This window comes from Delphinapterus leucas, chromosome 1 (assembly GCF_059928025.1).
Source record: "Delphinapterus leucas isolate spDelLeu-1000000601 "Yukka" chromosome 1, BTC_Dleu_Yukka2, whole genome shotgun sequence".
Lineage (NCBI taxonomy): Eukaryota > Metazoa > Chordata > Mammalia > Artiodactyla > Monodontidae > Delphinapterus > Delphinapterus leucas.
The window spans coordinates 155,229,284-155,240,816 of NC_143129.1; the positions used below are offsets into that span (position 1 = coordinate 155,229,284).

The 11,533-nt window shown below is 51.3% G+C and overlaps 1 protein-coding gene and 1 pseudogene across 2 annotated transcripts; one reads left to right on the forward strand and one right to left on the reverse strand.

Annotated features, from left to right (window-relative positions):
- Positions 1-953: 953 nt before the first annotated feature.
- LOC111175411 (hypoxanthine-guanine phosphoribosyltransferase pseudogene) lies at positions 954-7,541 on the reverse strand (annotated as a pseudogene).
- C1H1orf210 (chromosome 1 C1orf210 homolog) lies at positions 6,809-11,333 on the forward strand. 2 transcript variants are annotated; one of them, XM_089894760.1, is made up of 4 exons: positions 6,810-7,714; positions 8,917-8,994; positions 9,829-9,945; positions 10,092-11,333. In XM_089894760.1, the coding sequence occupies exons 3-4, from the start codon at positions 9,927-9,929 to the stop codon at positions 10,409-10,411; spliced, it is 339 nt and encodes a 112-aa protein (XP_089750886.1). In that variant the 5' UTR covers positions 6,810-7,714; positions 8,917-8,994; positions 9,829-9,926; the 3' UTR covers positions 10,412-11,333. The 2 variants fall into 2 exon arrangements, with proteins under 2 accessions (XP_089750892.1, XP_089750886.1); XM_089894766.1 differs by lacking the exon at positions 8,917-8,994 and having other exon boundaries at positions 6,809-7,714.
- The last annotated feature ends 200 nt before the right edge of the window (positions 11,334-11,533 follow it).

The window sequence follows — 11,533 nt, forward strand, 5'->3', positions numbered from 1 at the left end:
TTTAAGGATTTTACACTGAAGACTCAAAACAGCGTCAGGTTTTTGGAACTTATCGATCTGTATTTAAAAGGAATTGTTGGGCTTCCCTGGTGGCGCAGTGGTTAAGAATCCGCCTGCCAATGCAGGGGACACGGGTTCGAGCCCTGGTCCGGGAAGGTCCCACATGCCGCGGAGCAACTAAACCCAGGCACCACAACTACTGAGCCTGCGCTCTAGAGCCTGCGAGCCACAACTACTGAAGCCCACGCGCCTAGAGCCCATGCTCCGCAATGAGAAGCCCGCGTACCGCAACGAAGAGTAGCCCCTGCTCGCCGCAACTAGAGAAAGCCCGTGTGCAGCAACGAAGACCCAACACAGCCAAAAATAATAAATAAAAATAAATTTATATTTTAAAAAAAAAGGAACTGTTGACAAAGATTCACCAGAAATAATCTGAACCAGTGGGAAAATACAGTTAATACTACTGAAACCTACTAAAATAATTCCAGGACATATGGTTTATCCAACATAATGATACCTCTAAATGCTGTCACTGATATGAAACTGACTGCTTCTTACTTTTCCAAGCACACAGTGGTATAATGAACAATATTCAATCACTTCTGTTCTTTCCTGAATATATAAAAATTAAAATACCAATTTAAAAACTAATATATTCTTTGCTTTAAATGTTTCTTACAGATACAGTTTCAATATTGTCATTCAATAGTGATGTGGTTTAAGGGATTTTTCATTCACGAGTCAAACAGCAATCTACCGAAAGGGAACTGATAGTCTATAGGCTCATCATGCAAATAGAGTTCATGAATGCAGCAAGTGACGTTTCTAAAATACAAAACAGATAAAATTCTTAGAAGATACATACAATAAGCTCTACTAAGCAGCTGGCCACAGAACTGGAACATTTGATAATTTTACTGGTGATTTCAGTGGGACTCCAGATGTTTCTAAACTCAACTTGAACTCTCATCTTAGGCTTTATATTTTGCTTTTCTAGTTTCACTGATGACACAAACATGATTCAAATCCCTGAAGTATTCATTATAGTCAAGGGCATATCCTACAACAAACTTGCCTGGAGTTTCAAATGCAACAAAGTCTGGTCTATATCCAACACTTTGAGGCGTCCTTTTCACCAGCAAACTTGCAACCTTGACAATCTTTGGATTATGCTGTTCGACCAAGGGAAGCAAGGTTTGCACTGTTTTGTCAGTGTCAGTGATACCTTCAATAATCAAGATATTCTTTCCAGTCAAAGTTGAGAGATCATCTCCACCAATTACCTTTTTTAAAAAATTATTTATTTATTTATTTGGCTGCGTTGGGTCTTCGCTGCTGCATGCGGGCTTTCCCTAGTTGCGGTGAGCGGGAGCTACTCTTTGTTATGGTGCGTGGGCTTCTCATTGCGGGGCCTTCTCTTGTTGCGGGGCACGGGCTCTAGGCGCTTGGGCCTCAGTAGTTGTGGCACGCAGGCTTAGTAGTTGTGGCTCGTGGGCTCTAGAGCGCAGGCTCAGTAGTTGTGGCGCACGGGCTTAGTTGCTCCGCGGCATGTGGGATCTTCCCGGACCAGGGCTGGAACCCGTGTCCCCTGCATTGGCAGGCGGATTCTTAACCACTGTGCTACCAGGGAAGTCTCTCCACCAATTACTTTTATGTCACCTGTTGACTGGTCATTACAGTAGCTCTTCAGTCTGATAAAATCTACCATCATAGGAATGGATCTATTGCTATTTCTGTTCAGTGCTTTGATGTAATCCAGCAGGTCAGCAAAGAATTTATAGCCCCCCGTTGAGCACACAAAGGGCCACGATGTGATGGCCTCCCATCTCCTCCATCACATCTCGAGCAAGCTGTTCAGTCCTGTCCATAATTAGTCCACGAGGAATAAACACCTTTTCCAAATCCTCAGCATAATGATTAGGTATACAAAATAAATCCAGGTCATGACCTGGTTCATTATCACTAATCATGACGGTGGGGCTGCAGGTCACCATAACGGAGCTGGCTGGTGTGTGGGCTGAGGGCAGTCGGGGTTCTCATCAGCTTCTTAAAGGGGATGCAACTACCCCAATGCTAAGAGCCCACAGGGAGGGGTTGGGTGAGGTGGAGGAGGAAGTAGGTGCAGGCTGGGGACCGGGACACCTCATTCTTTTGCTTGCTCAGCATTCATTCCTGGTTCTTCTAGTAGCAGCACCCCGAGCCTCCTTTGGGAAATATAAGCAAATCTTTGAAAAGCAGTGATTGCTATCTGTCACTTGAAATGATTGTGAGGAATGGAACACCTTGACAGTGTTACACATAGGAGCAGTGGGGATGTATCTGGAAACGTGCTGGACCTAGAGGCAGAAGACCTGGGTTCAAATTCTGCCTCTGCCGTGTACTCATAGAGCTGTTAGCACATAATCATTGGACCTCTGATTCAGCAGGTTGAGTTGATATGTTTCAGATAATAGTAAAACCACCACTGGTCTGTAAACCCTACCTCAGGACCACTCCATGGTTCATGTCCTAGGGCTTGTCTGTATCCCCTGGGTAACCTCCATTTCTATATGCTGTCATCTGCCCACCACCTTCTATGTTTTCAACTTTCTCTAGTACGTCAGTAATCGCTCCTAAAATCTATCAGTCCTACCACTTTTTCAGGGTTCCTCACCCCTCCCCGACCCCATCCTCACTTCCCTCTTTACCTGGCCTGATTGTCTGGGCCATCACGTCAACCACTGCCTTGCCTACAGCTCCTTGCCCCTCTCTGGCTTTATCAGACTTGCCTGGCAAGGCCCCAATCCTGATTAAATTCCAGGCTCCATCTTCTCCCCACCTGCACACTTGGAGTGGCTGGAAAACAAAACATTCAGCCACCCTTCCTGATACCACTTTAAATTCATGCCGCTCACCTCAAGGGGGTCCTGATGCTGCCTGGCAAGCCTACCATGCTCCATCCTCTCTCCAAAGCCCCAGGATGATGAACTTACACCTTCTCTTCTCTCCTCAGGCCCCAGCACCCGCTCCCCACTCTTCACCCTCAGCCGATGCCACTGCTTCCCATTTCTCTGCAAAAACAGAAGCCATGGGAAGGAAACTCCTTAAGGCTCCTATCACTCACCTGACCCTCCTCCTTCCTCAGAGGGAACCTCCCTGCTCCTGCCCAAGGCTGGCCCTCCACCTGTGCGCTCAACCCCGCACCCTCGATGTCATTAAGGACTTCCCACCCCCACTGTCCCTTCTCTCTTCCTTCTGCATCATCAGTTTCCTCCCTCTCCTGGATTATTCTGACCCGCATACACACGTGGTCTAAAAGCTCCCAGCCTTGAAAAAATCCTTCCTTGATCCCACACTCGCCTCCCATGTCTGCCCCATTTCTCTGCTTCTTTTATAGCAAAATTCCTTGACGGCATTGTTTCTACTTCCTCTGCTCCCATACCCATGCATCGCTCCGGTTGGGCCTTTGTCCCTGACAAATCAGTGACATCGTCCTTGTCAAGGTCACCAGTGACGGCTACACGGCCAAATTCAATGTCAATTTTCAGTTCATGTTGTCTCAGTTGACCTAGCCTCAGCATTTGGCGTAGCTGGTGAAGCCCTTGCCCTTGAAGCGCTTTCTTCTCTGACCTCCAGGGCACCTCCCTCGCCTGTCTGACTCTCACCATGCGGGCCGTTCCCCAGTCTCTTTTCCTGCTTCTCCTCCAGTCCCTGACCTCTGCTCCCCGAGTGCTCCAGGGCTCAGCCCTCAGCCCTCTTCTCTTTCTGCACTTCTCTTTGGGGCCTCACCTAGATGACCAGCTTTAAAAAACCATCCACTTTTGGGCTTCCCTGGTGGCACAGTGGTTGAGACTCCACCTGCAGATGCAGGGGACACGGGTTCGTGCCCCGGTCCGGGAAGATCCCACATGCCGCAGAGCGGCTGGGCCCGTGAGCCATGGCCGCTGGGCCTGCGTGTCTGGAGCCTGTGCTCCGCAACGGGAGAGGCCACAACAGTGAGAGGCCCGCGTACCGCAAAAAAAAAAACCCCACAAAAAACCATCCACTTTTTACTGGTTCCTCAATTTATATTTCTAGCCCTTACCTTCTGCTGCCTTCAGGCTGGTTTATGCTATTACCTACTTAGTATGTTCTTGGATGAATCACGGGCATCTCCCAAGTAACATGTCCAAAACTGAGGTACAGACTGCCCTTCCAAAGCTGTCACCTCTGCAGTCTCCCACAACGCCATCCTCCTAGTTGCTCAGGTCAAAACTTTGGAGTTATTCTTACTCCCTTTCTTTTTCTCAAACCCCATATCCAGTCAGCAAATCGTGTTGACTTCACCTTCAAAGTACATCCAGAATCTGAGCACTTCTCCCCGTTTCTGCCTGACCACCCTGATGCCACATTCCCCTTCTCCGGGATGATAGCAATGGCTCCCTAACTGGCCGCCCCGCTTCTGCTTTGGCCTCTTCTAGTCCATTCTTCACACAGAAGCCGAAGAAGGCCAGTCCTTTGGTCCCCCGATCATCAGTGGCTTCTCATCATCTCACGGAGGGAAGGACCCAGTGCAGCACCACCTGAGCTGGCTCTGGACAGGCATCTCATGCAGCTCCTCCCATCTCTCCCCATTTACTGAACCCCATCCAGCCGGCCTCCTTTCTGTTGCTTGAACAAGCACGCTCTTGCTTCTCCATCTTTGTTCTGGCTGTTCCCTCTTTCTGGAATGTTCTTCTCCCAGATATTGGCATGGTTGCTCACTCACTCTTGTTCAGATCTCAGCTCAAACATCCCCCCTTCAGCGAGTCCCCCACTTTTCCGACCACCTAATATAAAATAGCAGCCCTGGGACTTCCCTGGTGCTCCAGTGGATAAGACTCTGCGCTCCCAATGCAGGGGTCCCGGGTTCGAGCCCTGGTCGGGGAACTAGATCCCGCACGCATGCTGCAACTAAGAGCCCACATGCCGCAACTAAGAAGTCCGCATGCCGCAACTAAAGATCCTGAATGCCACAGTGAAGATCCCGGGTGCTGCAACTAAGACCCAGCACAGACAAAATAAATAATAAATAAATAAATATTTTTTAAAAAAGACTGTCACCCATAGAAGTCACAGCTATTAAAAAAGAAAAACAATAGCAGCCCCTTCCACAACTCCATCACTCAAAGCTATTTCACTTTCTTCATAGCACTAACCATTATCTGAAATGATCGTATTTATTTCTTTACTTGTGTATTGTCAATCTTCCCCACCAGAATGAAAGCTGTATGGCAGCTGGAACTCTCCCCAGCAGCTAGCACAGAGCCTACCACGTGGTTGCCAGGGCTGCCACGGAAGGTTGTGAAGGTTGTTCACTGCACCAGAGCTCCTGGCTGATGGGCCGGTGGGTGCCAGTATCCAGCCTGCTCTCCATGCTGTGGGGCATCTAGCAGGTGGCCTTTTGCTATTTTGCAATGCTTGCCATATGGGCTTGCTGTGGCTCTGTGGTGGGCGTTTAGTAAGTATTCATTGAATAAATGGCTGACTAATGGATGGGTAGACCTTTACTTGTTTTCTTCTGTGGGACTTAACGCAAATTACCATCTCATGGCCTCATTTTATTCATCTGTTAAGGAAATAATTAACATCTATCTCATAGTACAGTCAGGAGGATTAAATGAAATAATTCATTAAAAAGCTGGCCCAAATCTGATTACATTTGTAGGACATATCCAGAATAGGCAAACCCATAGAGACAGAGAGCAGATTAGACGTTGCCGGAGGCTGGGGAGGGGGAAATGAGGAGTGATTGCTGAATGAGTGGGGAGAATCCTTTTGGTGTGAAGAAAATGTTCTAGAACTACATAGAGTGGTGGTTGCACAGCATCCTGAATGTACTAAATGCTACTAAATTGTGCACTGAAATTGACTGATATGGTGAATTTTTTGTTATGTGAACTAGGTTATGCCATGTGAATACCTCAATTAAAACAACAACAACAAAACCACCTGGCACAGTGCCCAGGACATGGTAGGTGTTCAACGAATATCTTTTGAATCCTGTGATTTCCTTGCTTCAAAATCAAACCAAAACCCTAAAACTTCCTTGGCTCTTCACTGCCCCATCCAGGATAATCTCCACTTTCGTCTCATTTATTTCAAGAGTATTTATTGTTGTCATTTTAGACATTAGGGATTTGAAGGGGAACAAGACAGACACAGACCCTACCTCCAGAGTTTACAGGCTCATAGGGCACTGTGACAAGTAAAGAGAAAATCACAATGCTGTGTGGTCAGGGCTATGGGGGAGAAGGGCCAGGGTCTTCAGGGGGCACAGAGCGGGGAGGAGGGATCCAGGCTAGGGTGCATCTAGATAAAGAGGACCTAAGCTGGGGCCCATGTGATGGGAGGAACAGTCAGCCAGGTGGGAGGTGGACATGTGGTGGGGAGAGGATGAGGTTAAGGTTGGAGGAAAGCAGGGGTCCCAGGAAGCGCGCATGCAGAACCTGGGAGATGAGAGCATGGCGGGTTCTAGGAATAGGGGACGGTTTGGTTGTGACCGCAGCAGAGTGTGAGGTGCAGGTGGGAGAGTTAGGAAGGGGCCATCGGCGGCAGGAGCTCAGACTGGGAGCCAAGATCTTCGAGGTCCTGCATGAACTGGCCTCCACTTTCCAGCCACAGTTCTACCGTGCCCCACTTGCAAGCCTTGGCAGCAGCCCTTGCTCCGCTGTGCCCTGCGGGTTCCTGTGAACTCCTGTGCCAGCATGGCTTAGCTCATGGAACCCTTCCCCCCTTATTTATTTACTGAGAGCCTGCCCTGTGGCAGGTGCTGGGAACCCAGAGACTGTCAAACTTGGCTCCACCCTGGGAGAGCTCCCCTGCTAGTCCAGGTGGGGAGGCAGCACAGGAAGAAACAATTACGAGATCGTGAAAGCAATGCTGTGACAGACGGTGCTCTGAGGATGGAGGAGGCGGGGCTTGCCAAGTGGAGGCGGGGCTTGCCAGGGTGGAGGCGGGGCTTACTGGGCTAGACGGAGGGCTCTGGGAGCGTGACTCCATGAGGGTCTGAAAGGACAAGGAGGCGCTCGGCCTGGGGAAGAGGAGTAAGGCAAAAGGTAGAGGTTCAGAGCCTAGCTTTGTGGGGTCACAGGATCCTTGAGATCCAGATAGAGGCTTGTACCCTGTCCAGGTAAACACACATACACACAATAACCCCCCAAGGGCACATACACACTCCTCAAAAGGCCTCTGAACTCACACTCCGCATTGACCTACACACACACACAGACTCGCTTACATACTCTTGCAGGCAGTTTTGCGTCTTCTTGGTCCCTCTGGCTTTGCCTGGAGAATGCCTACCCCCCTCCCGTCTGGTTCCGGCCGGCCGCCTACACAGGCGGTCCCTCTTCAACTCTGGACTTCGTACCTGTCACCGGAAATTCCCTTGTTTATCAGGGCCGCCAGCTTGAGCGGCTGCCTGCTGAAGCCTGCCCCCTCTCTGGATCCCAGCGGCACTAAACCCCCAACCGCCCCCGCCCCCGGCACTGGGGGTGGGGGTGAGGCCTGCGCCAGAAGGTTCTCCGCAATTCTTGGGAAGGTGTAGCATAGGTCCTCCCTATTGGAGGCTCTGCTCTCCGCCCTCATCTGCGGCTTCGGCCCCGCCTGGCTGCTGCGCCCACAGGTGAGTCGAGCTGCAGTTCTGGCCCGCCCACCTGGCCGGGTCCTGCCGGCTCTAACTGGAAGCTCCTCCGCGGACTGTGCACAGTTCCTACAGGTGGGGAGCAGAGGGAAAGACACTCGGGGGGCCTGGGGTGGGGAACCCACAGATCCCCGAGGGCTCCTGGGAGCAGGAAAGGAGCTACAAATCAGGGTGGGGTGTGTTTCTGTCGGTGGAAGAAATGTGACCAGAAGGGGTGGGGTGACAGCCTGAGGGTGTGTGTGTGTGTGTGTGTGTGTGTGTGTGTGTGTGTGTGTGTGTGTCCTTGGGAAGAATTCACCGGGACAGGGCAGGAAGGAAAGGAGTAGGAGTAAAATCTTAAAAACGTCAGGTTGAATTCAACTCATTTCAATTTAACAAAATCCTTCTTTTTTTTTGAGGACCCAGTGCCTACTGCCGGGCTCGTGGTAGGCACCCAATGAATGTTTGCTGATGAATGGATGAGTGAATGATTTACTCCTCCTTTCTAATGACCCCCCGCCCTACCCCCATGTCCACTCATCTCACAAACATGTACGGAGCAGCTGACTACTAAGCTCTCTGCCAGCGCCAGGACGCACGTTATTCAGCCCAGTCCCTGACCAGGGAGCTGCCCATCTAGTAACTGGCCAGTTCTGACTGGTGGCTGACTGGGCAGGGCAGTGAAGGGGGTGATGAGAGGGGCCCTGGGATAACCTCACAGTCAGGTATGGTCTGATTTGACCTTGAGGGATGGGGGACTCAAAAAACAGGAGGGGGTGGCTGGGAAACAAGAGGGCAAGGCAGGGTGTGTGTGTGTGTGTGTGTGTGTGTGTGTGTGTGTGTGCGTGCCTGCGTGTAGGTGCGTGTGTGTGTGTGCGCGCATGTAGGTGTGTGTGTGTAGCACGGGGAGGGAACTGGAGGCTGTGTGCTGGATTGCGAGGACTTGAAGGATGTGCTGAGGAATCTGCACTCAGCCTTGCGGGCCTGGGGAGCTTGTGCAGGATTTTTAAGCAGGGGAGTAATGGGGTCAGATTTGAGCCATAGGCCCATCACTCTGAGGAATGGATGAGAGGTGAGGAGGAGGTTATTGCAAGAGTTGAGGTACAAGATGAAGGTGGCTTGGACTGGGGCAGTGGCGGCGGGGTGCAGAGGAGGGGCATAGGCATTCTAGGGATATTGAGAGCAAGAACTCATGGGGCTTGGTGGCAATGTGGAGTTGAGGAGCGAGGGCATCATTACAGTATTGATATTAAGGAGTATGGCCGGGTACTCCCCTAAACTAGGTGCTTCTCTCTTAGGTGCTTTCCTAGCCTGGACACTCCTCCCAGGTCCTCCTCTGATTCAGATACCTCCAGCCCCAGCTGTTCCTCCTCCAGGTACTTCTGTAACCCAGATGCTCCCCAGAATCAGGTGCTGCTCCCCCAGACCCTCCTCTGGCCCAGATGCTCTTCCTCCTCTAGGTCCTTCCCAGCCCCTAGTGATTCTCAGCCAGATATTTTCCTGATCCAGTTGATTTACATTTGGCTACTCCTAGAATACAGCTCACCACCCCCTGGGGCAGAGGTGAAAGGACAAGGAATGTGCCTGAAGGGCTGAGGGTAGCGGTGGTGGGTGTGGACGCAGGGCTTCTGACTCAGGAGCAGAGGGGCCAGGCTGTGTCTGGAGTTTCCTGTCCTGGGTGGAGCCCAGCACCGTCCTCCATGCGTGGTCTCCACTTTGCCCATTAGCTCCCAGCAGTTGCTGTTGCCCAACCTCTGGAAGCCAGGACTGCCTCTGCCCCACCTACCATCCTCAGCTTACCAAGCAGGGGAGCAGCCTGGGTCTGGGCCCTGGCATCAGAGACCTGGGTTCAAGTCCTGGGACTTTGGCTGAGTTAATTCACCTTTCTGGGCCTCAGAGTCCTTACCTGGAGAGTGGGGATAATGTTTATGCCCTCATTACAAGGTTCTATAAGCACGTTGCCTGGTGACTGAATCATAAGTTGTGCTCAGTAAATTCCAGCATTGAGTTATTTTTCCAGCCGCTTCCAGGTGTTCCCTTACAAACAGCCAATTCCCGTGGCTCGGCTTGTTTTTCTCCTGCGGGCAACTGGTTATGGTCAATTTTCCAGTCTCCGGAGTTTGTGCAGCGCCCTCACACAGCTGTGAGTGTGGCCTGGAACATGCACCCTGTGGCCATCCCTGACATCCAAACGTGTGTGTTTGTTCCAGGACTCTGTGCCCTGGGGCTGCCTGGCGTCTGGGAGTCTCCTTAGAGCCAGGGCTCTTCTGGCAGAGGCTGAAGCTCACCAGTGTCTTCCGGCCCCTCAATGAGTGAGGCAAACCAAAGTGAGTGACAGTGGGAGGGAGGCTGAGGAGGGGATTGGGTACCCCTTAGGTGCTGAGGTTGCGGGGAGGAACTTGCCCCACGCCTCTCAGTTTCCCCAGGGAGCCAATCGGGGGCCCCATCCCTAACACTTTCCCTTTCTCCGCAGCCACTGTGGAGCCCTCGGAGCTCCCCACAGCATCGGCCGTATCCCCTGGACTGGGCAGCGGGGCCCGGGCATGGCCTGTGCTGGTAGGGGTCGTGCTGGGGGCTGTGGTCCTTTCTCTCCTCATCGCACTTGCTGCCAAATGCCACCTCTGCCGCAAATACCGTGCCAGCTACCAGCACCGCCCGCTGTCTGGGACAGTGAAAGGGGTCCGCCCCGAGGTGGGCGAAGACGATGATGATGGTTTCATCGAGGACAATTACATTCACCCTGGGGTTGGTGGGCTGGGGACGGAGGCCAGTAGGGACCACTTCTCCCTCTGAGCCCTCATCTTCGGACCCCCCCACCCCTATGCCCGACAGCTTAAGGACAGGAGATACTTTGTGGGAACCACAAGCCTCAGGGACTTGGTGGCTAGGGCTTAAGGGCGGAGCAGGGGTAGATCAATCCCCCCTCCCTTGACACTAGCCACCAAAGTGAAACACCCTCTCTTGCTCAGTAACCCTCAATGGCTCCCTCCTGTTCTTGGGATAAAGCCTACCAAGGCCCTGGCTGTGAAATCAGGTCTCTGTCAGCCTTTGGCTTCCTTTCCTGCCTTTCCCGACTTTACTCCCTGCTTAACCAATTATTTGTTATTCCTCCCCCACCTACCATGCTGCTTCTCCATGGACCTTTGCTCACACTCTTCCCTTGTCTCCCTGCCCTTCTCTTCTCCCAAGTCCTTTATGACAGTGATGAGAATCCCTGGCCAGTAGACCCCATGTGGGCTGCCTACCTGCCAGCATTTCACATGTGCCCAGGTGATAACGTCTTAGCAGGTGAAAATCACTGTGCCAAGTTTCTCAGGGAGATTTTTTTCCTATCAATCAAGTGGTAATCTAAATAGTTATAATATATTATGTTTTTCACAGATACTAATAAATCTATTTTCATTTTAAATAAAAATAGGAAGAAGTCACTCATTTTTTATTTTCCTGAACTGAAACTTGTGCACAAACATGTCCCTGTCACTCAAAGCCATGACAGTGCTCGGACATCCCCTCCCTGGGACACCTTCCCGGAGCCCCTCCCTTCCATAACACCTGTGAGTTTCCCTACCAGTCTCTTACCACGTTTAAATTTAATCTTTATTACAATTTGCACTAACCCCTTACTGGGCTAGACTGTGAATTCTCTTGAGGCCACAGTCTGCGCCTTGTTCTGTGTCAGAGTCTCTCACACGGAAGATGCTAAATAAATATTTGTTGACTTTGTAGAACTCCCGTGGGCTGACAGGCGAGTGGATGAAAGGTGAGGGCGTGGAGTCTACTGTGGAAGACTTTATCAAGAACCTTGGCAGAGAGAAGGACAGAGTCATGGTTGCTGGGGGGGGAGTTTGGGGCAAGGGAGGCAGTTTCAAGACGGCAGAGACTTGAGTTAAGCTTCTTTGGTTGCAAGCAGTGGAA